At 40.2% G+C, this 27,908-nt stretch overlaps 1 protein-coding gene across 7 annotated transcripts in view; it reads left to right on the top strand.

Annotated features, from left to right (window-relative positions):
• The window catches only part of msi2a (musashi RNA-binding protein 2a), a 258,690-nt gene that overhangs the window by 198,876 nt on the left and 31,906 nt on the right, over positions 1 to 27,908 (top strand). For all 7 annotated transcript variants that reach the window (XM_083568557.1, XM_083568554.1, XM_083568556.1 and 4 more), the window contains 2 exons: positions 10,118 to 10,232; positions 15,552 to 15,626. In XM_083568557.1, the coding sequence (XP_083424683.1) occupies positions 10,118 to 10,232; positions 15,552 to 15,626 (190 nt within the window). The remainder of the gene's footprint in view (positions 1 to 10,117; positions 10,233 to 15,551; positions 15,627 to 27,908) is intronic.

Genomic DNA, 27,908 nt, shown 5'->3' with positions numbered 1-27,908 from the left:
ACATGCTGTGCTGGAACAGATAATGGATTCTGCACTTTCCCGGTGACTGCCAATAATACCGCCTACCTCTGTTCTATAGGTTTTATGAATTCCTGTTCAGCAAAAACTTCTTTAATGCTTGGAATTATGAGCGTTCCCCCTCAAGAGGCAAATTGTTGTGTGCCTCTCTTATAAATCTTTTATAAAACTTCTAAGACCAATCTTCTAGTAGAGAAGTATAGTAAAGTTAGCAGTAAATCAAGCAAACACCCCTGAATAGATATTTAGCATTTTCTCCTTCTTAAAATGAGACGCCTTCCACCAACAATTGTCTCCAGTTATATGGTCAGAAATCAACACTGATTAAATTTTCAAGTTTATTTCTATAGGTCTTTTCACAATTGTCTCACAATTGACTGCGGCAAAAAAAAAAAAAGAGTATTTAAATTGAAATTTTATTCATCACATGCACATACATACATACATAGTGACAGCGACATGCAGTGAAATGCTTTATACGACTGTCCAGCATTCAAGTACAAGGAATAGAATTTAAGGATATAACGTTTTTTTTTTTACAATTATTAATTTCATTTCATTCATTTCATCTTCTCCCGCTTATCCGTAATTCCTTGTCGCGGGGGCAGCAGTCTAAGCAGATTCCCCAGACACTTCTCCGTGTCCACGGATCGGGCTGTCAAGGCCCCCGCCTTCGACTGCTGCCCAATCCTCTCAGCACCGGTCCCTTACGGTCCCTCCTGCAGGTGGTGAGCCCACGGGAAGGTTTTTACAATTATAAAATAGAAAAAATAAAATGAAGTACCGTATTTTTCGGACTATAAGCCACTACTTTCATCCTACGCTTTGAACCCCGCGACTTAAACAACGAAGCGGCTTATTTATGAATTTTTCCTGGGTTTTTCCCGGTTTTACAAACTTCAAGCCAAAAAACTAAACCCCATAACATTAGACCAATGAAATTTCCGAACAGAAACGAAAAAATTTTTTTTTTAAAAGCACGACGATGCCAAAAGATAAACTCCAGAGAGAAATAGTTGTGAAAGGAAGGAAAAAGACAGTGAATTATGACTTTCTTGGTCGGCTACTGTTTAGATACAAGCCGTTGTAGCGCGTTGAGTCTGGGTAAAGGAAGAGCTCACTAACTCCAGTTGCAACAGAAATCATATAAGCACAGACAGGTTTCCAAAACTCGTGCTTTTTTATTTTTTTTGGCAACAGCGTTACGGGTTAGTCAAAGAAACTTAGAAATGAGCATCAGAAAATAATAAGGACATAATCCTCGGTCTTGCACACATGCAGTAATACCGGAAAAAATGCGGCAGCAGGCTATTCCCAAAATGCCGCTCTGCTCTTAAAGGAGCCACAACATATTTCACCCGTGTAACAGACACTGTCGTTAAAGTCTGTGTAAAGTTCATTAGTTTCAATGTAGACAATATAAGATAAGGGTGCGCTTTATAGTCCGGAAATTACGGTAGATAAATAAAAAGTATAAAATATAGAAATATGTGAAAATATATACAGTGGGTACGGAAAGTATTCAGACCCCCTTAAATTTTTCACTCTTTTTTATTTTGCAGCCATTTGCTAAAATCATTTAAGTTCATTTCTTTTCCTCATTAATGTACACATAGCACCCCATACTGACAGAAAAACACAGAATTGTTGACACTTTTGCAGATTTATTAAAAAAGAAAAACTGAAATATCACATGGTCCTAAGTATTCAGACCCTTTGCTCAGTATTTAGTAGAAGCCCACTTTTGATCTAATACAGCCAGGAGTCTTTTTGGGAAAGATGCAACAAGTCTTTCACACCTGGATTTGGGGATCCTCTGCCATTCCTCCTTGCAGATCCTCTCCAGTTCTGTCAGGTTGGACGGTAAACGTTGGTGGACAGCTATTTTTAGGTCTCTCCAGAGATGCTCAATTGGGTTTAAGTCAGGGCTCTGGCTGGGCTATTCAAGAACAGTCACGGAGTTGTTGTGAAGCCACTCCTTCGTTATTTTAGCTGTGTGCTTAGGGTCATTGTCTTGTTGGAAGGTAAACCTTTAGCCCAGTCTGAGGTCCAAAGCACTCTGGAGAAGGTTTTCGTCCAGGATATCCCTGTCCTTGGCCGCATTCATCTTTCCCTTGATTGCAACCAGTCGTCCTGTCCCTGAAGCTGAAAAACACCCACACAGCATGATGCTGCCACCACCATGCTTCACTGTTGAGACTGTATTGGACAAGGGATGAGCAGTGCCTGGTTTTCTCCACACATACCGCTTAGAATTAAGGCCAAAAAGTTCTATCTTGGTCTCATCAGACCAGAGAATCTTATTTCTCACCATCTTGGAGAACTCCATGCGGGTTTTCATGTGTCCTGCACTGAGGAGAGGCTTCCGTCGGGCCACTCTGCTATAAAGCCCCACTGGTGAAGGGCTGCAGTGATGGTTGACTTTCTAAAACTTTCTCCCATCTCCCGACTGCATCTCTGGAGCTCAGCCACAGTGATCGTTGGGTTCTTCTTTACCTCTCTCACCAAGGCTCTTCTCCCCCGATAGCTCAGTTTGGCCGGACGGCCAGCTCTAGGAAGGGTTCTGGTCGTCCCAAACGTCTTCCATTTAAGGATTATGGAGGCCACTGTGCTCTTAGGAACCTTTAGTGCTGCAGAAATTTTTTTGTAACCTTGGCCAGATCTGTGCCTTGCCACAATTCTGTCTCTGAGCTCTTCAGGCAGTTCCTTTGACCTTAATGATTCTCATTTGCTCTGACATGCATTGTGATCTGGAAGGTCTTATATAAACAGGTGTGTGGCTTACCTAATCAAGTCGAATCAGTATAATCAAAAATTTCTGGACTCAAATGAAGGTGTAGAACCATCTCAAGGATGATCAGAAGAAATGGAGAGCACCTGAGTTAAATATATGAGTGTCACAGCAAAGGGTCTGAATACTTAGGACCATGTGATATTTCAGTTTTTCTTTTTTAATAAATCTGCAAAAAGGTCAACAATTCTGTGTTTTTCTGTCAGTATGGGGAGCTGTGTGTACATTCATGAGGAAAAGAAATGAACTTAAATGATTTTAGCAAATGGCTGCAATATAACAAAAAGTGAAAAATTTAAGGGGGTCTGAATACTTTCCGTACCCACTGTATATATATTATGCAGTATGGCATATATTGACAATACAAATTAAAGTGATTTAGTGTGATTGTCCTTAAAGTGTAATGTTTTAGAGTACTGTCTTTTCTTCAGTCTTATACTGTCAGTTGAAGTTGTGGAAACAGGAGCTCCTGAGTAATTTATAAAATAGCTTAACATCTGACATCATTATAGATCCAACACCAACTCCTCCATGCCTAGAGCCTTATAATGTTTATTGACAGAGAAACAGCAAAGTGCAAATGGACATCTAACACACAGTGTGCTCTCTTACTGTACACCTGTAATGCTGGTGTGTGTAAAAAGTGAGAAAAGTCATTTACAGGATTTTGTGATGAAACTGAGTTACTGTTACCAGCCAATGTTTTTCCCAATATCAGCAATTCAGCAATTCCCCATTTCTTCAGTTATGTGTTATTTTGTAGGACAAGACTTCCGGTTCTTACTTTCCACACAGCAGCTATTCCATCACTAGTCTTTCTTTTTGAATAAATACAAATTTGTATGCCAAGAAACCTGAAGGTGAAAGCTACTGACTGCCACAGAGCTCTGACACTAGAGCTCTGAAACTAGAGTTTTCAGAAAACTTCACCATATTAACAATTATTTTTGATAACATAAAAATAATAAATGTATTATTAAACTTTGTAAAAAAAAACGTCCCACGAAGGGACTGTTGCTATAGAAATGGCAACATATTAGACAAAACGCATAAATATAAGCATGAGATTTGATTTGCAGGCTGCACTGCTGTCAGAGCTGCTGTTACAGAAATATGAAATATAAAAAAAAAAAAAAAACAAGTTCTGACCAATCAGCTCCGAGATTCGTGCACTACTCTTGTGCTGAGGATGTGCTCAGTGGTGCTTCAGTGGTGGTTTATAGAAGCAGATGGACCAGTCGGTGCTGATCAGCATGCTGTTGTGGACTGGCGCTTTGTGGGCTGCTTGGCAGTTTGGCAGATGAGTGGGAGCGAACCAACATCTCCACTCCCTTTCTATCTCCTTTTTCCCCACCACCCAAAGTAGCCTAGCCTCTTGCACAGCTCTCGCCCAGAGAGTGATGTTTTTCTGCCAGTCTGCCATGCCTTCCAATATTCCTCACATCCATGCGTCCCTTATTCATCCTGTCTCCAAGCCTGGGCTCACAGTCTCATGTGGGACAGTCATATCAGGACATTTGAACAAGATAATACACACACATACACAGCATCCCTGGAGGCCCTTCCTACTCACTGCCCAGAGGCTCATTTTTAACCTCTCGCTGCAGGAATAACAAACCCTACATGCCCTTAGTGTAACAGGAATAGCTGACGTTGACACTCCTCGCAGGGTACAATAAAATCTTGTAAATAATATGTAAAAGTTGACGATGCACAAAAGTAGAAACTGCGTTTTCCAGTAGGAGCGATGTAGCACTAAAAAACTAATATTGATTGGTTAGAAGCTTTTAATTAATTTTCTACAGGTTTTTTTGCACCAAGTTGTATCCAAATCAATTTATTGATGTTTTTGCAATCTTGTAACACAAGTCCGCAAACTTTTTTTCTTTCTCTAATGGTAGGGCGGTCTGTAACAAAAAATGACAAGCTGGAGAGACTACCAGTATTATTGCGGAGATTTTATTATGATTTTAAATGTTAAATGTTAAAATGTATTATGCCTCCTAATGCTTTATTAGTTTATTATTGTGTTATATACTGTACCGACAAATGAGAATTACTTTTCAAGAGATATATAGAGTGTTATTACTATCATAATGACACTTTTTTTAATACAGTCAAGCCCCGTTAATTCGCAGTTTGAAACTCGTGGCGTGAAAAATTAGCGGGTTCTCATTTGGAACCTGACAAACAGCAAGTTGCGGATTATCTTAAATTTTGCAGGAATCTGCAGCGGGACTAAATGTTCAGGAACGTTAGGAATAACATTTAAAACTGTTTTCACTAACACATTTCATAAAAGAAAAATGTATTGTATAAAAACTGTATGCAACACATTATTGTACTAAAGTCACAATGTCTAGATGAATTCACTAAGGTACTATAGGAGCTGCAGGGGTGTGTCCAAAATTCGCGGATTTTCGGAACTTGTCATCTTAGAACGTAACTATAGGAACTATCTTCTTATAACGTAACCCCCGTGAGTTCCGGGGGACCAGTGTATTGATTGCTATTGAAATCAAAACATTTACTTACTTATGCATATTCATATGGTTGGTGGGCGAATCAAACAATTAATTAGGCTATGTCAGCACACAGTCTCATGTAAAAACAAACAGCAGGTGGTGTCAGTGATTCGCCCCTAGAGGCCTCTCTCGTAATGACAGTCAACTGGAAACCGGAAAAACTATTGGTATAGATTTTTGCCTACAGTCGATAGTTCCAGCAATCAACTATCGTTGCCTCTATTGATAACGAAGGGAAATTTCAGTTTAAAAAAACTACTTTTATTATCAAATACAGATATGATATGAATAAAAATTATATTAAAAATGAAATTTAAAAAGTTTTTCTCTGACATTGTTCAGAGGGCCTTTTTGAATGTGGGGGCCATAGTTCTGTACCCCTGTTGTAACAGAAGGATTATAAAAAAAAAATATTAGTTTTCAGACAGCCTTTATAGAAGGATCCTCTGGTGGAAGCATTTTTTAATGCACAACATGCCACATCACAGCAAACTTTTGCTGACTTTATCAGCATCACCCCAGTGTAAAATTCCTTACATACAAGTAGCACTTATAAACACTGTACCTCCGTTTCAGGACAATCAAAATATGAAAGTATAATCCAAAGTTTTGCCTGTTGGTTAAAAACCAGACTGAGTGCTCCAAAGTTTACTGGCTGCGGGCAAGGTGGCTCAACTGTCAGACATTTCGGATTAGCAGTTTTGATTACATCGAAACAGTATCAAACTCAGCTCATGTATATCTGTGAGGTAACCAGAGATGCCAATTTCTTATTTACGTGTCGTCTTGATAGACATTTTGGTGTTTTGGCAGCACCTACAGTACTCAGGCTAAAAGCAACCTTCGAGGCAGCCTGAGGTCACATACACACACACACGCACGAACACATTTATATGGAGTGCTTTTAAAGCTGGAGGAGGCCGGGTGTGCTCCTGCTGGAAAAATCACAGCTTTCTGTAAACGCCTGTCTTCCTGAAGAGAGCGAGAGAGCTGGCCGCTTAAATGGAAAGGACTCGGCCCAAGAGGCAGACTCTCAGCAACAAAAGTGTGTGTGTGGGTGTGTGTGTTTGTGTGTGTGGCACTGAGGACGACAGCTGGAGCTGGTGACTTTCGACATTTCCGGGTGTTAGCTTACAGAGATACTCGTAAAAAGCACACGGTTGTTGCTATTGAGCATGTTGAGATTACACTCAAGTAAACATGCATAACCTTGATCTCTCTCTCTCTCTCTCTCTCTCTCTCTCTCTCTCCCTCCCTCCATGCTTTTCTTCTCCACTGATTGGGTCTTAAAATATTTCCTTGATTGTCCGGATGAATGCTGAGTGTGTCTGTGTGATGAGTGTCAGCAGGAGAGCTGCGTGTACGTGCTCTCCTACACAACAACTGTCTTGGCCTTGGTTTCTTTGGACAGATGAATTGTAAATTGCAATAGACTAGAGGAAGAGATAGAGAAAGAGAGAGAGAGAGAGAGAGAGAGAGAGAGAGAGAGAGAGAGAGAGAGAGAGAGAGAGAGAGAGAGAGAGAGAGAGAGAGAGAGAGAGAGAGAGAGAGAGAGAAAGCAGGCTTTACCCCCTCAGATGGACAGGCCCGAGGCAGGCAGGCTGACGAGTCGATCACCGCTGCAGCAGAGCAGGTCGGCACGACGCCACAGACATTTTCAACGAATACAAGCTTGGCCTACCAAAGAGCAGAGTCCTGTCACAAGCTCGCACGAATATGAGAACACACAGCGGAACTGTCAGGACGAATCTCACCGCTCGAATGATATTTGAATTTTCATCATATTTACAGTTTTATAGTGTATGATCCCACCGTCTACTTTTAGTCGCCTTACGCAAGACTGCCGAAACACACGTTGTGGAAACTTTTTCGGGGTCTTTTGTGTGTCTTAATGAATAAATACGTCATGTTTTAGTAAGCTGGCTCATCCAAACTAACATTATAGCTGCATTTGTGATGGTTTATTTAACCATGGTGTCTTATGTATAATTCCCGTTAATATCTGGACGATATAAACTGCACAACAAAGATTTATGGACTTTAATAGACACTTTTTCTTTCATTTTTAATTGCCAGTAGACTGCATTACAACATTCCTGTGTTCAGAAACTGGTTCCTGCAGGATTTCTTTTTGTTGTTGTTGTTGTTGTTGTTGTTTACTCTTGGATATTTAGGTACAGCTAGCCATTAAACACTGTAAAATCCAGCTAAATATCAGCAACAAGAAAACAACTTTTAGGTGTCTTAAAAGATCTAAAAAAAAAAAGTATGAAATTTTCAAATTTCAGTTTTAAAATTCGCTGTTTTAGGTCTTAAATCATTTTAAACAGGTCTTAATTTTCCAATGTCTATACAACGCTACGTCTAATGCTCACTGAAATGCTGCCGCAGCATTTAGAATGTTTTTGTTTGTCAGTTTCTGTGGTGGTGGTGTTGCTCTTTCTTATCGCAAATCTACTTCGCTGTATTACGACTACAAATGAGACCAACACGCAACAGCCAATTAGCTTTCTGTTATTGGTGCGGATTTCTTTGTTTGTACCACAGACGTAAAACGGATTTTATTTTTTCAGCTATGGGGAAGTGAAAGTTAAGCGAAACTTGGCATGAAAAAATAAAAAAGAATTTAGGGCTCGGTTAAGGCCAGTTGCTATCAACGTGTTTGTGTGTGTTTTTGATGTCGGGATATACTGTAGGCCTTAAATTTCATTGTTTATGGTCTTTGAAATGATCTTAAATCAGACTTTGTGAAACCTGCAGAAACCCTGATACGCGAATATTCATCTGAATTATAGTTCGTGAAATCACGTTTATACAATGTACACGCAGGAAATATTGACTCTGTCTGCCTTTAGTATATCATTCCAGGCTCATCAATATAAATAGAGGCTCATAAATATTGCAATGCTTTTTAGTACTCACTCGGATGCGTAATTAAACTTCAAATGCAATTTTAAAGATAGTTTGGCCACTCGAACACACTCGTATACAAGTACACACGGTATTTTCTGAGACACACACACATACACACATTGTTCTGCTCTAAATGCTGGACAAGATTCTCTTTGTGCACTTTTTGCTTCTTTGCTCTGCATGGCTGCAGGTGCATTTGTTATGCATTCGAGAATGTGCGTGTGCGCTTGTCTTTTCTTTTAGCAATATTTAAACAGCAAGCAAAAGCTGCTGTCCTTCTGTCCTTCCCTGACACTGTGTGTGTGTGTGTGTGTGTGTGTGTGTGTGTGTGTGTGTGTGTGTGTGTGTGTGTGTGTGTGTGTGTGTGTGTGTATGTGTGTTCTCATGCGTTCTCAGCACTCACACACGTCTGCTGTGGTCAGAGCTAACGTGTCAGTCAGAGGCAGGGATTTTAATAGAATGAAATAGTGTGTGTACTAGTAGCATGTGCTAAATTGGAAATTTCCCACTGTGGGACAAATAAAGGTTTATCTTATCTTATCTAATCTTATCTTATCTTATCTAATCTTATCTTATCTTATCTCATCTTAAATTGTGCAACATCCCTCCAACAGGGGGCACTGTTTTGGAACAGAGGTACTCAGGTTAGGAGCGAGTGATTGTTCATTTCACAATATAATAAGAAGATAAAAGTCAGACAGCATAGGTATTATTAATATATTTGTAACCAAAAAACGCTAAAGCAGGTAATAAACTCAAAAAACAAACATTTATCACTCATAAAAAATAATAAGAGCTGGATGATATGTGTTTTAGGAAACGTGTGAAAGAAAAAAAAAAGCACTTTATAAAGAAATTGTTCTTTATTTTGAATGTCTACTGGCGGGGTAAACCGTAAAAAAAGATTTAGGAGGAAACATGATGTAACCATTGTAATGAGTCAGTGAATGTATGTGTATATTTGTGTTGTGTTGTGTTGTATTTGGTCAGAACGAATGAAATATATGTTCTGGAAATGTATAAATGTATGGTCCTATGTTCCTTTTTATTATTTTTTTTACATGCAATAAACGAGGCAATTTAACAGCAGGAAAATTAACTTCGACCAAACAGATCTATAAATGTACAAATGCTAAACTTTATTTTCATTGACAAATCCTCCCTTAGCAAGAATAACTGCTTTACACATGCTTGGCATCCAGGGAGTTTAATACAAACAGTCAGCTGGAAATACTTTGCTTTGCCTCTTGTAAAAATTAGTTCTTGATTTCTTTCCGACCCTGAGATCCGGTCAATCCGAGAGCAGTTGAGTAGGATTTAGGTGCAGTGACTGGGCAGGTCATTCCATAACAGATACACTCCGCTGACTGTTTGCTCTCTCCATAACACTTTCAGAGCTTGGACGTATACTGCGGGTCATTGTCTTATTGTATGGTGAAGTAGGTTCCAATGCGCCACGTCCAGCTGGAATTGCATGGTGTTGAAGTATGGAATGGTGGTCATGTTGCTTTAGTATTACATTCACCTGGAATAAGTCTCCAACATTTCCTGCTCTAAAACAGCACCAAATCATTAAACTTCCACCGACATGTATGTCTGTGGGTGTGAGGAAGTCTGCTAACATTTCTCCTGTTCTCCGCCTTGCACAAGTTGTTCTGTTAGAGCCAAAAACGTCAACATTTGGACTCATCTTGCCCACAGAATTTTCTTCCAATCATTCAATGTCGAATTCTTCTTCTCGTGTTTTTGCATGTAAACAAACGTGTCTCAAAACCCATCAAAAACAAGGTGTTTCCAAGCTTTTCACAGGCACTGTATGCTGCTACGTTATTGTGCTGTTGGTGACACCTGCATCTCTGTGTGTCTACAGGTAGAATGTAAGAAGGCCCAGCCGAAAGAGGTGATGTTCCCTCCAGGCACACGGGGCAGGGCCAGGGGTCTGCCCTACACCATGGACGCCTTCATGTTGGGAATGGGAATGCTGAGTGAGTACCATGCCACACACATACACACACACAAAAACACACACTCATGCCAGCAAGGCTTGTCTCAACATTCTTCTCTTTCTTTAGCTCAAGTGCATGTTCTGCATGTGTGCATGCTTCGATAAATCATTGAAATAAAAAAAATAATTTCTGTGTCGAAATGGTTTAATACTTGATTCGATTGGAACAGCAGCGCTACACAAGCTCAGGTTTAAAATACATGACTATGTAAAATAGTAGGGAACAGCACATTTGCGAGGTTACTTACGTAACTAATAAATGATGTTCGCTCGCAATGCTGCTGATGTTTGTATAAGCCAAACCTACACTCAACTCTTGAGTCATCATGATGTATAAAATACAGCTTACACATCACTATGCAACAAATATCTGCTTGCTGGTTTGTTTGCATTGAAGAAACAGCGACTCAAGACCCAAAAAGACTAAAAAGCATAATTTGCCCAGGGCAACTTAACCTGTGTGTAAATAGAAGTCCTCCAAGCAACAAAGAAGCACAAGAAAAAGGAAACAGTAGTTGTGAAGTGACAAGCTGGGAGTAAGGGGGCTCGTGTACGATTCCACGAATAACATGTATTCTGAGGACTCGCTGAAAAAATCGAATTTTGAAATTATGTTAAAAAAAATCAAAGTCGTCCCTCGATTTATCTCGCGTTCTCACTTTATCACAATTTGGCACGTAACTATTTTGTTTCGCAAATGGTTCCCGATTTCGGTTCATCGTACGAAATGAGTAGCATTACATGAACTTATTGGTTGTAGTATCCTGTGACATCAAAAAAAGGGCGGAGTTAAAGACATAGATCACCAGATTTAGCCAATGAAAAGAGAGAATGCAGTGAAGCGTATCTTTAACTCACCCCTTTTTTTGACATCATAGGACACTTAAACCAATTAACAAGCAGAGAAACTATGCATAGGCTACGCTACAGTACTGCATCCATTTATCGCGGAAATTCGTTTCGATAGACGGGGGACGACTGTACACATAGATAGCAAGTTGACAACCCTGCTTTAAAAAATGATCTATATAAAATATAACAACACTGTTTTGACAATTGTTGCTGAAGAAAAAACAGACACTTTAAGTTGTAAAGATTTAAGTATCTAGAATATAATTAATTAATTTTTAATGCATAAATTAAATACGAAAATATTGAAACAAGCATTTGAACTTTATAAAGCTGCAGTACATCATGTTCGAAAACAGATAAGTTACTGTTGTAGAAAACAAATGCTATAACAAGTGAGCTCTGCTTCGCATAACTTGCAGGTTACAGTCTTCTTTGTTGAGTTTAATATAAAATGCTTCCATTGCCTTGGATGACTTGTTCTTGTACCTGCTGCTGGTTTACCCTGTCCCTTCCCCCCTTTTCGCAGGCGGCTGTGTTATCTTACCGTCACGCTAACCCTGAGCATAACTTGTTAGCATCTCAACTAATCTATAATGGCATTCGTTGGCAATTAATTTTATTATCGATTTTTATCGATTAGTTGTTGCAGCCCTAATATGTATTTTATATATATATATATATATATATATATATATATATATATAAATATATATAGCAGTGGCTTTGAATGAAAGTTCTGAAAAGATGGTAAAAATGTAGTTAATCCCAGTTATTTTCAAACCATATATGCAGCTGTATCATCATTCTTCTCCCAGCTCGCAGCATTAATGCACGCTGAAGATACGGTTGAACATTACTGATTGTCTAAATGACAAGTGAGGTCACTCTTGATTAACAGTGTGATTTGCCAGGCCCCTGCCAACCTGCAGTCTTGAATTCAGGGTAGTCCCATATGGAAATGAGCCTGTGTAGGCGGGGCTGGGCATCACAAGGCGTATGCCAGTGCCCAATGGAGCACAAGCTGCATTACCAGCGCAAATGAGGAGGAAAATTGGGATAATGCTCTATTAGGGGCTCACCAATCCATCTGCCTGACCTCTGCTCTGGCTAATGACAGCCCCGGTGAATCTCAGGAGCTTCTCACCGCTCCAGAGCCACCTTGCAAGCTAACACTCTATCATAGTCATCCCTATAACACACAAGCACACACCACAGCACAGCAGGCAGTGGCTCTGAGGCGGCACCCTGAAACGAACAAAGTCTGATTCATGTCCTTTAGTGACTGTGCGATGGTAGCAGCAGTATGTAAATGGCACTGGGGCCGCCTTTTCTTGCCAGCTTTCCCTGCAATCTGGCCGGATTGAACTTTTAACAAGCCGTGTGAACTTTTCCAAAGTTCTTACGTTTCAACGCTGAGCTGTGGAGGAGAAAGAGAGAGCGAGAGAGAGAGAAAGAGAGAGAGAGAGAGAGAGAGAGAGAGAGAGAGAGAGCGAGAGTGAGCAAGAGAGTCTTTGGAGTGTTCATGTGAAAATATTAACTCCAGACTTATCCACACTCGTGCTTATCTAAATGAAATTGGAAAACGCAGGGCAGCACGACATAACTTAGTATAATTTGCATTCGAACGGGGGGGCAGCTGAAGATCAGGACTCATTATTTAAGGAACTGTAGGTTCCCTTCTACGCCGGATCTCATTAAAACTCCTTCCTCGGCTCCTTTGTTTACCAGTCCTAATCCAACCATTTATCTTTATTGTGTTGTGCTGCATGTATGTTTGCTGAAATTAATACACATTCGAGCTGGTGAGGAGTATGGGTGTACCAGATGGATAATTGATTTTAAAGTGAATCGGAACCGTTGAGCCATAAAATAGGTGCATTAGCATGCATATTAATAACGCGAAGAGGAGGGAGAAGCTACAGCAGCAGCAGCAGCGGCAGCTGACTCTGGCTTTCCAGAGAAAGCGACAGCCCTTATTTACCCTGACGTTCATCATGCTGAGGTGCTGTCTAATGCATGATGCGTAAATAACATCATGACCATTATCACCTTTATGCCTAGTGGGTTTTTTTTTTAGCTATTGAGAATCAATCTTCTCGTGTAATCTCTTTAAGAAAAATGAGCAGAGGTAATGCTTTGTTCATACAACAAGGCAAAATCTGATTGGTTTTCATTAGGGGTGACCCCGAGTAGCTGAAGATTTGAAGAGGGGTCCGATTTGACTACCAATCTCACAGTTGAATCTCAGCAGAGGTGTTATGAAACGAGGGTCATGCCATTTCGGTTATATAAGGGTCCTTAATCTGATTATATAATTTATAGCCTTTTTATGAGAAAAATACAAATTTGAAAAGAAAAGAAAATTCTAATTAATTTTTTTTTTTTCATTTTTAACACGCATAAATAAATCCAAACACTTGACAATTCTTATTCAAATATATAAATCTATAATCAGGGACACCCTTATATTCTAGTTTTTAGACAGAAATTTTACACTGTAAATTACAAGTGGCTATTTTGCGAAAATATTGTAAACATCTACGTTTTTTAGTGTATTTCTTTTTATAAAAATTATTATATTAAACAAGAGTGTTAATTATATTGCCGCGTGTTTGATAAACATTACCGCGAAGCATTGTGTAGTACTGCAATTGGACCAGTCAGTGTGTAAACAAACATCGAATGCCCTTTTACTTAATGCTGTAGCTAGAACTTTCTTCCGCTGACCCCAGACTAATTTAGCGATTGATTGCAGCAAGGCTTTGATTAGCAAAGATTAATCCTGAAAGGGCATCTCCCGAGCGTCTCGCTTAAACATGCCGGACACACTCTTCTACCCCAAACCCTGCTGAGGCCTATTAGTCCCGGACCACCCTGGGTTATGCAGATAGCCTCGCTGCGGCGGGTTAGCAAAACTCCACCTGTAGCCACCGTCACATCTGCTGCTCTTTGTATGTCATGCGTTTCAGCCAATTTTGCACCCCTGCTCCTCAATTAAATGTCACCGGTTACAGCCTGAGGGGGCAGAACACCACGGATTCTCTAAACGCCATTAAGCTCTGGGTTTATCACGACGCCTCGATCTCGCCATGACCGTTCCCCTGCGTGACCATGAGCTCTGTCGCAAATCGTGTGAATAGTGCACAGGTTCATGCATGTGTTTATAACGAGTTCGGTCTCTCTGAAAGAATTCATTTCACACACTTCCTACTTGCTCACATGCCGCTTGGCTTTGCGATTGAGTTTTTTCTTTTGGACAACCTAAAATCAATAAAGCATGTAAATAAAAAGAAAAAGAGTAATAAACAGGGCCAGGAATAACCGATCTGCTGGAGTAGCAAAAAAAAAAAAAAACACACTGCTGCATCTCTTGTACAGCACCAGAGATGGAGAGCAGATGGTGAAGAAATTCCCTCGTGACGCATTCTGATTGAAGCTCTTTGCAGTTGCTTGCAAACATAGTGTTGTAATATCCGTGTGCGTTCACCGATGCTGCTGTGCATGATGGTGTACTTGTCTAAGCCGATATCCCAGACGCATAACCTCTTTCAGGCTTTTTGGTCTCTTTTTTTTGCTCTTGTTCTCCTCGTTATTCTTCATTCATTGTGGATTAGCGGTGCAGAAGAGAACTGATGTTATCAGTCGGACGTATAAAATAGTTTTTAGCAGAGCAGGTCCACTTTATCTGGACTGTCGATTACAAAATGGGTTGTTATTAAAGCTCCCTCTGCTGCCCACAAGGTGAACTGCAATTGCCAAACAAATACAATTATAATAATAAAACACATGGACTCACCTTCTTCTATGTTCCCGCTGGACAGAGCTGTGAAACGTCTTTATTGGGAGGAGCTTATTTCTGAGCCTGAAAGCTGCAAGCAATATTTGTGGCAATACTGTATGACTTTTAAACTTGTCGCACATAGCGAAAGAATTCTTTAGTCGCGAGTCGAGATTGTTGATCTTACAAGGCGTAATGCGACCTGCTATATTGTGACCGAATGCGGTATAGCAGTATGGGAATTGTTCTTGTTGTTTGTTTTTTTTACTCGGCGTATCAGCGATAGAGGACAGAATAGGGTGACTAAAAACTCGCAGGACAGCCACAAAGACTGCAGTGTCAATGCTAATGGACACTAATGATCCCTATTACCTCAGTCTCACTTTGAAGAATGTTTGTGTTTGTGCAGATCACGCTGATTGATGATGCGTAGTCATTTTCTACTTTTAGAGGATTCTCATTATATAATCTAACATGGGGAACATACCGTATCACTGTAGAATTCAGCCCACGTATTACTGCGATCGCGTACAGTGCGACTATCATTAATACTAACACGGTTATCAAACCACAACACATTACTAGGAGTTATAATTAATTACTATGACTTTTCTTGTAAACTTAGCGTTTTCTTTCTGACTTTACTGTCTTTTTCTCTGTCTGTCTTAGGTTACCCAAACATCGTGGCGACCTATGGACGTGGATACACTGGATTCGCTCCGAGTTATAGCTACCAGTTTCCCGGTAGGTCATTGTTTAATACCACTAAAAAACACGATTCATGCGGTTAGTAATCAGCAACATGCAACTGAGATGCTTAAATAGGTGTGTGGCGCAGGAGCTTTTACTGTCTAAGGTATAAAAAGAAAATTGTAGCCATGGCATCACAGTACATGCGTGATCATAGTAGCTGGTAAAGCTGTGTGTATTTTGTGTTTTATGAAATAAAAAGATTTAGTATATGTATGTTTTTAAAATATGTATCATATCATTTTAAACTGCTATAAACCTAACAAACATTAGCAGCGTATTAGTTATACGCTATGCAGCCCATTAGCCAACATAATGAAACGTCTCCACTTTTAGGAGTAATGAACATTTCTTGTTGGTATCTGGGAGAGTTTTGTGGAACCCTTATTAGAAGCCACCTCGTCTCCACTTCATGTTTCATTCACCTCGGCTGAATTCCAACTGATTTATATGATCTGCTCACTATACAGGGTGTAATATACGACCCCCTTTCCAAAAAAAAAGCTTGGACCCTGTGTAAAATGTAAAGAAAACCAGAGTGTAATGATGTGCATATCTCATAAATCCATATTTTATTCTGTGTGGAAAATAGAAATCATACTGAATGTTTAAACTGAGGAAATCTATCATTTAAAGGCATTAAGATGGTCAACTTGAGTTTGATGGCCTCGACATGTCATAAAGCCAAATGTGAACATGATGATATATATATATATATGACAGGTCTAATAGTAAGCGGGTGCACCCTTAAAGAGTTGCACAATTTTCTTGCCGTTAGTGGTCTGCTTTGTAGTTGCAGGGAAACCAAAAGCCACTAGTTTGAACACAGCAAGTGTGTGTTCAATTTGTGTGTGTGTGAGAGAGAGAGATAGAAATAGAGAGAGAGATTGTAAGAATAATGGGAAGAGTGTTGAGGGCTCTTGGCGGCGAGATGTTGGCAGCGATACACGCCGGCTCGGCCCACGCCTCGCTGCGTGTTGACTTCCTGCTTTATTTAAGCCTCTTTACACATGCCTGTTTGCTGCTCCGGACATCGGTGGCACACGGCTGATAAGCTCGAATGGGAAACGTCTGACGGCAGCTCAGATCTCCATAATAGATTTTCTCGAGCGTGCGTGCGCGCGTGTATGCGCCCGTGTATGTCTGTGTGTGGAGGATGTAAGGTTTCTGATTGATGCCGGCTTTAGCGCTGCAGGTTGAAAAGCATCTTAATAGCTTTGCGACGTAGGCTAAACATTTTGCCTTCTATTGAAGCGATTCCAGTCGTGACAGTAGAGTAGAGTCATCAAAGCAAAAGCCTAATTGCACATTTCAGCTTGCTGATTGACCCGAGCAATTAGGAATTCGTTCTACTCCAGACTTCTGTCAGTTTAGCAGGCAGAGAACGGCTAATTGGAAACGGATTCGGTGCAGCATCGTGTAAACTGTTCATGAAAAAATCATCAAACCGCATATCGATCATTCCATCCTGTCCGTTTAAAAGCCGAGGATTGTGGAATTCCATCTTCATCGTCATCACCATGAACTCTACACTGAAAGAAGAGAGAGAAGATAGATGGAATGAGGGATAATGCAGTGTAAATGGGGAAGTGTGTGTGCGTGTGTGTGCGTGTGTGTGTGCGTGTGTGTGCGTGTGTGTGCGTGTGTGTGTGTGTGTGTGTGTGTGTGTGTGTGTGTGTGTGTGTGTGAAAGAGAGAGAGAGATAGCACGTTGGCAGGGTTTCAGATCATCATCACCGGGTAACATTATACCAGGCCTCACATTAGACCAGCATTAGCATGGTGGCATCATTAATGCCACCCACAGTGAACTCCAGCGCTCTCAACATTCTCTAGTGCTGCTTTTAGATGCCTGTTAGGCCTCCATTAGGCACATGTGCCGCTCTCCTTCTGTTTGCCTTAAAACAATTAGAAAAAAATTAAAATTGTGTACACAAATACACTCTGACATTCTATCTACAGTATCTTATAGAGTAGTCAATGTGAAGTTTTATAGCAGTACAGATTCACTGTCCTCCATTATTGTCTAAATAAATGGCAAAAAAAAAAGATAACAGCTGTACATCGTGTGTCCATGCAAAGCCGCATGTCCTGTTCATGTTCATGTTTTTGTCTGCTTGACAGAACCATACATATTCATGTATCTTATATTAAAGCAGATGAAATTTGTTGCTTGAGTACAATTCTCTCATACTGACCACAAAGGTGTAAGCTATAAGAAGATCAGTAACACCCTGAAACTGAGTTACAGTACAGTGGCCAGAGTCATACAGAGGTTTTCCAAGACAGGTTCTACTCGGAACAGACCTCAAGCGTCGATCAAAGAAGTTGAGTCTTCGTGCTGTGCGTCAGGTGCAGAAGCTGCTTCAAAAAAAGCAGATGCATGAGTGCTGCAGCATTGCTTTAGAGGTTGCAGAAGCGGAAGGCTCGCTTGTCAGTGCTCAGACCACACGATGCACACCGTAACAAGTCGGTTTGCACAGCTGTCGTCCCAGAAGGAAGCCTCTAGTGAAGCTGTCTCACAAGAAAACCCACAATCACTAAGAAAATTGTGTCTTGTTTGAAATCAAGCATGGTGCTGGTAGCGTCATGGACTGGGGCTGCATGAGTGCTGCTAGTAGTTCAACTTGTACTGTGAAATTCTGAAGCAGAACATGATGCCCTTCCTTCAAAAACTGGGCCAAATGAAAGTTTTCCAACTTAATAACGACCCCAAACACACCACCAAGATTGCTGACGAAGCTAAAGCTGATGAGTGGCCAAGAATGTCTCCAGACCTGTGGGGCATCCTCAAGCGAAAAAGCGCCATGTGTCTGACATCCAGCAGCTCTGTGGAAGAGGATCCCAGCAACAACCTGTGCAGCGCTGGTTAATTTCATACCCAGGAGGATTAAGGCAGTGCAAAATAACAAATACTCACTTTTGTTGCAATTTATTTTGACAATAATGGCTGTATGTTGAGTTTTTTATAAGAGAACAGTAAATCCGTACTGCTATACAAGCTATCTATCTATCTATCTATCTATCTATCTATCTATCTATCTATCTATCTATCTATCTATCTATCTATCTATCTATCTATCTATCTATCTATCACAATACAGACCAGTTTTGGATATACTGGATTGCTTTTACAACCATTAAAAGAAAAGACACACACACTTTTTAAAAGAATTACACGCTGCACTAAGTCTATGAATTTCTTTTGTACTGCCTTTTCTTGCTGTAGCTAAATTTAAGACTTAACAGTGGACCACAAGACAGATTTGATATACACAATTATATATTGCAGTGTATAGGTTTTATACACTATTAACTATTATATTGTGCACATCTGTGCTGTAGTGAAGGCTTTTAATACAGATCTAACTTTCAATAGTGATATTTCTATTAGAACATAAATAAACAGAGACACTAAACGGTAAACAGGCCGTCATTGTTCGGTTCAGGGTACGGCACATTAACGCCTCTGTCAGCACTAATCCCCCAGCTCTTGCCCTATAAGACCCCTTCAGCAACCCCCTGCCTCCCCTAACCCAATCCAGCCTCTGAGTGACCTTGCAGTAGAGTGGAGAAGGTGAGTGTGTATGGAGAGGATTTGTAAATCTTGGACAAGGGCGGGTTTGAGATTGACTCTGTTTGAAGGACTAGAGCTCATTTTGTTTCAAAGTGCTCTCTGAGCCTCATTCCGTGTGGAGCAGGTGGGGTGGGGTGGGTCGAGGGGTGGCGGAGAGTGAGAGGACTGAGAGAGATTGATGCTCCTTCTGTTCCCTGTCAATGAGGGGGCATACCTCTCAATTCCACAGACCACACATATGCTCAAGCTGCTCAGCTTTCTCAGAATAAATATGTCCAAGTCTCCGATTCTCTAAAGTGTACCTTCTGTGTTTATCAAGAGTATGTGTTTTAATTATTGTTACTGTATAGTCTCACACACACACACACACACACACACACACACACACACACACACACACACACATAGCTACACAGGTCATCAGAGGAGTGTTGGGAGTGACAGTATTTTTTTGTTCACTTCTCCATTCTGTCCTACATATCAGAATGCAGAGAGACTTGACGAGCAGGAGAGCTGGAGGTGGCAGGAAATGTCTCTCTCTATCTACTCCAGCATCAGCACTCATCCCTCCCTCACTCTCTTTCAGTTTCTCTCTTTCATCTTTATGAGACATGGCCTAACTCACGCACCACTTAATCACATGGCTTCTCTCAGTCCCGGCGTTGATCTGCTCTGTTTTGTCACGAATGTCACAAGTTGCATCATCGGCAGCAAAAAAAAAAAACACGGATAAATGAAAGAACGTGGCTATTAATCAAGTTATTAAATGTGAAAAAAAGGTCAGAAGAAGAATATAAGGAGCAGAAGACACCCCAGTTTCATAAGCATGCAGCCTTTTTATTTATTTATTTATTTTATTTATTTTTTTAACCTGATTTGAGGTAATTTGTCACACTATTAAATACTTTTGTTTAGGTTTTTTTTTTTTTACAATGATTCATTTTCTAATTAATCAGTTTAAAAGAAAGTAAGCATTTGTGACTGAATGTCAAATGGTATGGTGTGTAGAGCACAAGGTAGGCGTTAGATCTGCAGGGACTCCATTTGGTTGATTGAAGGCAAGTTGGAAATGTCCGATTTTGTCAGAAGTCTCAGATCACCTTAAGGACTTCACAAACTTTTTATACAACACTAGCTCGATATAAAAAGTCTATAGAAAAAGTCTAAACACTCTTATGAAATTGCAGGTTTTAAAATGATAAAGACTGAAATAACAGCATAAATGTCAAACTTGTTATATCTTGATGTGATCCTCCAACAAACAAAAATCTAGACAACAAAAAAACTATAGCGCCCCTACCAAAGTAATATTTTGTGGAAGCACCTTTTGCCTTTATTACAGCATCAAGTTTTTGAGAATAAATCTCTATTAACTTACATTTTTTTCCTACTCTTTGCAAAAAAAAAGTTTCAAGTACCTTTAAACTGCGTTCAAAGTTTTGAACCCCAAACATTCAAGTTAAGTAAAGAAGCTTTTATTGTCATTTTAACCATATATAGCTGACGCAGTACACAGCGAAATGAGACGACGTTCCTCCAGAACCCTGGTGCTGCATTTAACAATATAACAGAAAACGCAGCACTAAGGAAGCAAATACCACAGTAAAGCAAATACCACAGCAAATAGCAGACTTCTATCTGGTTTTAATCATAATCACTTAAAGGGGTTGCCATTTACCCACAGGCCTAATTTTAAATGTGACTGGTTAACTTTGAGGACAGTTAGAGCACCTATTATGAAAGGTTGTGCAGACTTTTTATTTTTTTATTATTTTAATTTAATTGTATTTATTTCAAATGTTCCCAATGATGAATTCTTTTTATCTGGATTTTTGTTTGTTGGAGGGTCTCATCAAAGATTTTTTTTTTTTTTCTGAAATTTCCCACCATAGAAACGATATTGACATGAAAATATTCATTAGAATTTGTCATCATTTATATTTATGCACAATAATTTTAATACTGTAGACTTTTTTATATACTGTTTATACTGTAATATAAAAATAAAATATTCAAATTAAATTCCCCCTACCTACACTTCACCAACTGTACAGTTAGAACTGTCCAGATCTAAAAATCCGTCCGTTAGAGGGAAAATATAATTTTTTATTCTGCTAAAATTTGCATAATATGCGGCAGACTTTTTACTTCTCTTCGCTTCTTTTTTTCAACATGAATGCATCATGAATTCAAAATAGCATCTATTAATGAACTATAGCTTCGATTTAAATAGCAAAGTCAAGCATGCACATTTATGCAAACCCTGAGAATTGTCCAAAGGAATCATTATTCATCTAGGAATCAAACAAAAATGTCCATTTCTCATTTCCTTGTACATTTTCTCTTTTGTTTTCTCTTTCTCGCTCTCTGTCTCTCTTCTCACCACACCGACAATAAACAGAGTAAAAGCAGACAAAGGCAAGAGGTGAAAGTCAGTGAGGATCGTTTTACTGTGGCACAGGGGTCATAACCATGAACACATGCGCACACACACACACACACACACACACACACACACACACACACACACACACACACACACACACACTTATTCCTCAGTAACTTATTCACTTGCTCAGAGGGCACTAAATGCCTAACCTTTCTTCCTCTTCATGATGAACAGGAGTGGCCCGTTTGCTCACACACACTCTTATTTGGACAGTGTGAAGTGCTGCGCTGTCATTATGGAAATTGGCCATCTGGAAAGAGGAAGCATCGAGAAAGAGCTCTGCTTTTATGGTTTAGCCCGAAACGGCTCCTTCATTCTCATTCTCCTGCCTCGCTCCTCCATTCTCCTGCTCTCAGCTGAAATATGTGAACGCCAGAGCTACAACCAGACCTGAAATACCGAACTCAAGCCGAACACAGTGTGAGAACATTCATGCTATACCTGAGACACCCTGCTCATGACCTTAACCATCACCTTAATCAATCCTGACATTCCCAATGACTTCACTTTAGTGTCTAATGGCAGCAATAAACATTAAATCTTCTTACAACCCCAATTCAAAAAAAGTTTTGACACGGCAAAATGTAAATAAATTCAGAACGCTGTGATTAGCAAATCTTATAAACCCATATTTTATTCACAATAGAACATAGCAAACATCCAGATGTTAAAACTAAGGAAATGTACTACTTTAAGGAAAAACTATGCTAATTTGGAATTTGATGGCCTCAGCACTTTTCGGAAAAGTTGGGACAGGGCAACAGAAGTCCAAAAAAATGATGAGACACGTATGAGGCAACATTCTTCTCACAAAACTTTAGCAACTGGTCTCCTCATACGTGAAGCTACACAGTGGTAAACATGGCCCTGTCCCAACTTTATTGAGAAGTGTTGCAGCTATCAGATTCCAAATGATCTTATGTTTTCCTTAACATGGTAAATATTCTCAGCTGAAACATTCAATATGTTATTTGTTTTACTCGGAATAAAATATGGAGTTATAAGATTTGCAAATCATTGCATTCTGGGTTTTATTTATATTTTGCTGTGTTCCAACTTATTTTGGAATTGCAGTTTAATTAATTATTGATAAAAATGTAATAATTTCCAGTAATAGTGCGTGTTTGTACACACAAACAATCACACACACTCTATTACTGAAAATTATAAAATTTTGTATTAAATACAATTGATTACAACAATATCTATCCACATATATTGCGACTGAGCATCTAAAAACCGTCTTCTTGAAAGTCCTCTGTAAATATCCAAAGATTTAATGCCTTCATTTCCAAGAAGCTTCATTACCACAACTTAGCATTGCATGTAGTACCATCACGCTAGCATCCATTTTTCTACCTGTAAAATAAGAGTCCCGGTTTGACTTGAACGCTCCTCGTATGTTCATACATACATTCACACAATATTCTACTACACTTAGCACAAGTTTACTCATCTATTGGTGTTTTTAGCGTGTCTTTTTTTTGCCATGCAAATGCTAAATTTTAACGATCAACTTTTTTAGTGATTACAATAAACTGATGATTCGGTACAATTCAGCTCACTGGCGATGAGACACAACAAAGATACAAATGTTTATATCTGACCTCTGCACTAAACATGGGTATACAGTATGTTTGTACTCATACAGTACACGAATAAGTAAATGGTCACATACTTCAGGGTCATAAGTGGTCCCTTAGCCTGGTCAGCTCCCAACTCTCACAACCTCAAATACACATCAGGATCCGAGGTACTTAAAGGATTTAATTAGTACCTAGGACCCTGCTGTGTGTGTGTGTGTGTGTGTGTGTGTGTGTGTGTGTGTGTGTGTGTGTGTGTGTGTGTATGTATACCTTGTTTGGAGATCTGACACCTTCTCACTAATGTTTTCACTAATGAGCAAGGAGAAGCTATGGCTCAAAGGGGGCAGAAGTGTGTGAGTGCATGTGTGTGTGATTGAGCTCTGAAAGGGGAGCAGGAAAGTCGTTTCCCAGAAATCAATAAGACCATTCTTGATATTCGATGATTAGAAGACACATTTAACCGGGACGTGGAGAACGAGGCCGTGACTCAGATCGCATTTCTGTTTTAGACTACGCCAGTCATTTTTTAATCGTCTCAGTAATATAAATGATTCATAGGGGCTTTTTTTTTATTCGTCACTATTACATCGCATTAAAATTCTTTCTTCGCATATGCCAGCGATGTTAGGAAGCTAAGGTCAGAGTTATGATACAGCGCCCCCTGGAGTACGGAGGGTTAAGGGCCTTGCTCAAGAGCCCAAGAGTGGCAACTTGGCAACACCGGGGCTTGAACCCCCAAACATTCCGATCCAATAACCTTTGAGCTACCACTAGAATATTATTAACTATATTTACACTTGATCATGTTAGTTAGAGAAAGCGAGCGAAGTGTATAAAATTCTGATAGTATTTGCTACACTCCGATATTCCGATAGCACTATAGAGTAAGCGGTTTTGGTCACAGATTGATTTCCCGAAGCACACACTAGTGTATTTCTCTCCATGCATTATGAAAGCACTTTTCGCTTTATATTAAATGGCAGTAAAGATGTAATAGTGAACCATAAAACACGCTCAAACTACAGTAGCTACTTGATTTCCATCAGCCGCCGTTCGTCTTCCACTGGCACATGAAGAGACTCTGTTTGACCAAGATCTTGCTTTCATCTCCCTCTCCATCACAACTTGCTGGGGATTTGTGTTTGTGTGTTTTCTTTCAAAACCCCCACAGTCGTTCCTTAAGTGTTTCTTAGAAGGCCATTAAAATGCATAACAAATTAGGAGTGTTTACTCTGGTGCTAACGAGTGGGAGGCCATGGTGTCCCTTCTAATTAACAGTGGCACTTCGGGCTAACAAAACCGGCATCTCTCAAAGAGGGCGGAGTCTCGTCTTGCTTTGTGTTTTTGATTTTGAGGCGTCCCTCGGGGGGTGTGGGGTGGGCGATTCTCAAGACGCCGACTGATCCTGGATCAATTTGGTCTACAGACAAAGGATCAGCAGGGATCAGGCGGTGTTTCTGACGAGCAAGTATTTCTCCTGACTTACAGACCTGTCAGATGTTTTTCTTCCAGCACTGTGATGAAGGAAGGCTTTCACAGGGGACCACATGGGTCATCCAAGGACCTCCGAGACAGCAAAAAAGGAAAAGGCGGAGAGGAAAGCCGTAATATTGGAGGCGCGATGCGTCTTCCATTAGCCACAGGTCAGGATTCGCTGTAACCTGGCTATTTGCGGCGCCGGCGTGAGAAATTATTTATTTTGCCGGACACCGTTGCGCTGAGATACAGGCTAAGTTTTGATGTTTTATGATACATGTGAATACGGCTCTCATGGAGGCGACCGGGGCGAATAAGTCACCTCCATAAAAAACGTCCGGCGGAACTGTAATGAGCGAGTAATGCGGGCCAAAACCATATATCACAGGGTTACAATAGCCTTATTACCCGCGCAGGGCACAGAAGCTCAGAGCGCCGCCCCCGTGTGTATCCAGCTGTGTAAGTGTGTGCTAATGCGTCATAAATTACACCTCGGCTCTGTACTTTCAGTCCTGCTCGGCTGATGAGTTCAGACTCTAGTTAGGCTTGCGAGACGGTGCCTGTCATACGCTTTCATATACAAAATGACATGCCATTACGGAGCTGGCAAAAATGAATGCAACGCGGCCGTCTGAAGTGCTACTAATGCACGGGAAAGAACAATGGTCGTGTATTTCTGGGAAACTTTTCTTCCAGCTAACCCTTTTCAAACACTGGCTCAAGTGTGTGTACTCATCAGAGAAAAGCCTGTCCTACAGCGCTCCTTTATTTAACCGTATATAACGTCTTTGTTTAAAATCCAGATGGTAACAGAAAAGATCTCTGTATTAAATGCAGCAAACCATTCAGCCCTGTGCTGTATCCAATGAAAGTTAGAGAATACATTCGTTTGTGGTGGAGATACAGCACCAATGTGGCTCATCATCCAGTATTTTGATATACTGTGTATTATTATTCACATGACTTCCAGCTTTTTGGTAAAACTCCAAGCGCAAATTTTGGTGGCATGGACCAAGGAGGTGCAATGATCAGAAATCACATTTCATGTGATTGTGAGAGTCTAAACCCAGTCACATCATGATCATGTTTACAGACAACCTGAAGCCACTTTAAAGAAAAAAAATTGTTCTCAGCTTGTTGGGAAACTGAGGTCACAGCGCAGGGTCTGGGCCTGACAGAACCAGCTTGGGATTGTAGGGGCTTCAACACCCAACTTTCAGATCATTACCCCAGAGCATTGGCCATTGAGCAACCACATAATTAGCATACCTGATAATGATTTTACTTGTTTTCTGTAATTTAGCTGTAGTGAAATGCTAAAAATATTCCACATTTAGTCCCCATTCACTGTTATAATATCTTCCACTCTTCTGGGAGAGTGGATGTAGATCTAGAAGTAGTCTAGATGTTCTACAAGATTTTGCTCATGGAGATTTGTGCTCATTCAGCCACAAACGTGTTAAAATCAGATACTGATGTAGAAGTCCTGGGGTGCAGTCAGTGTTCCAATTCATCTTCAATAGGGTCGAGGTCAGAGCTCTATAGCATGACGCTCAAGATCTAATACTCCAACCATGTAAACCATTACCTTCATGTGCCCAGGCACATTGTCGTAGTTGAAGTGAATGAAAAAATGGTATGCTACTGCATTCAAATGTATCCTATACAATTGAGTGCCTCTAACTTTGTTCTACTGATTTGGGGAAGTTGGGTGTCCCAATATTTATACAACTGAGCAGCTATGGGGTTGATTGCTTTTAAAAGGAGTGGCAGCTTGGTGTGGCTGGGATTTAAACTCACAACCTTTAGATCCAAATTCCATTGCCTTAGACACTACGCTAACAGTGATCATGTCTGGGCTGACAAGGGGTCTATATCAGGGAGAAATTATTTTTCATTGATTTGGTTTTTTTTAAGCATCTTTTAATGTTATGTTTCGTACTTTCCAAAAAGCATCCATCCAGCTTCCATGAGTTTTCCTTTGGGTGGAATTGCATGCGTACTGCGTAAAGAGGCACCTGGGCTCGGGGCCACTCACTTGGATTCGGGACTTTGATAGTGCCTTGTCGATCCTTTCTTAAAACAACAAATGCCACTGGCTTGCTGCAGAATGGCCCAAAAAATGTGGTAGCCGCTAATCCTCAGATGAAAAGATAGCAATAGCGGTTGAATAGCGGTTCTCCCCTTGACTATTGGTATTTGTCACGATTTTCTTTCTCTTAACGGTTGCCTTTTTTTCTTTCTCTTTTCAAATATGGACTGAGGCCAGCTTTCTATTTCCCACGACCCTGCAGGCTGAGGAAAGCAGGAGCAGGCTGAGTGCTGGCGGATTTGGCCCGGGAGTCTCGGCTGTATTTACAGCTTGATCCTCTTTTTATGAGCGCTGGTGCTGCAGCTTGTGAAGTTTAGCCCCGTTCACTGGCAGATTTGCTGTTTCAGGGGTCTCAGGATTTGACTGGCATCGTCTGCTTACTGGATTCCCTGTTGCGCTCGCTGTCGACCTCTTAATGGCAACCCTTGATTTCCGGTTGCTAATTTAAGATTCCAGTACACTGTATAATTGAAAAGTTGCATGAGCATTTATATGTTAGGGCTGAGAGAAAGAGCTCTCTGACTGTGAGGTTACGCCTTGTAGTGTTTCGTATCTCAGCAGGTGCAACAGAAAATAAAAAACGAGTAGAGTTTTGAGATTGTTCGAGACTGTTATAGCAATACTTCAAAATGAAATTAAATGAATTACCCTTTTCTAAACAACTACAGGAATTAAATTTTTACCATTATACGTTTTTTTAAATAGACATTGTTTGACTTGTAATGTGATTTTCATAAAATTCCATATTACAAAAATTTGCCATCAAACTACCAAAGACTGATGCTGGCTTGGGCTGACACCAAACTGTGTTAGTGGATAGTTTGGTTAGATGGCTAGATTCCATCTTGAATTATACTTTTTCATGTGTGTCAAAGGTCAAAAGAAGTGGGGTACGAAGTACACAAAGCATGTACCTGAGTTAAAGTAGAGATACAGTAGGTAAAATATGACTCCAGTAAAAGTGCTCCCTTTAAACTTTCCCTTGAGTAAAAGTACAAAAGTATTTGCCTTCAAATGTACTTAAGTATCCAAAGTACTCTGACTTATTATATAATAAAATATAACATTATATAATGTTCCTATTATTATTTTTGTCA

This window comes from Silurus aristotelis (assembly GCF_946808225.1).
Source record: "Silurus aristotelis genome assembly, chromosome: 18".
In the NCBI taxonomy this organism is placed as follows: Eukaryota; Metazoa; Chordata; class Actinopteri; order Siluriformes; family Siluridae; genus Silurus; species Silurus aristotelis.
This window is presented reverse-complemented; position numbering and strand designations above follow the sequence as displayed.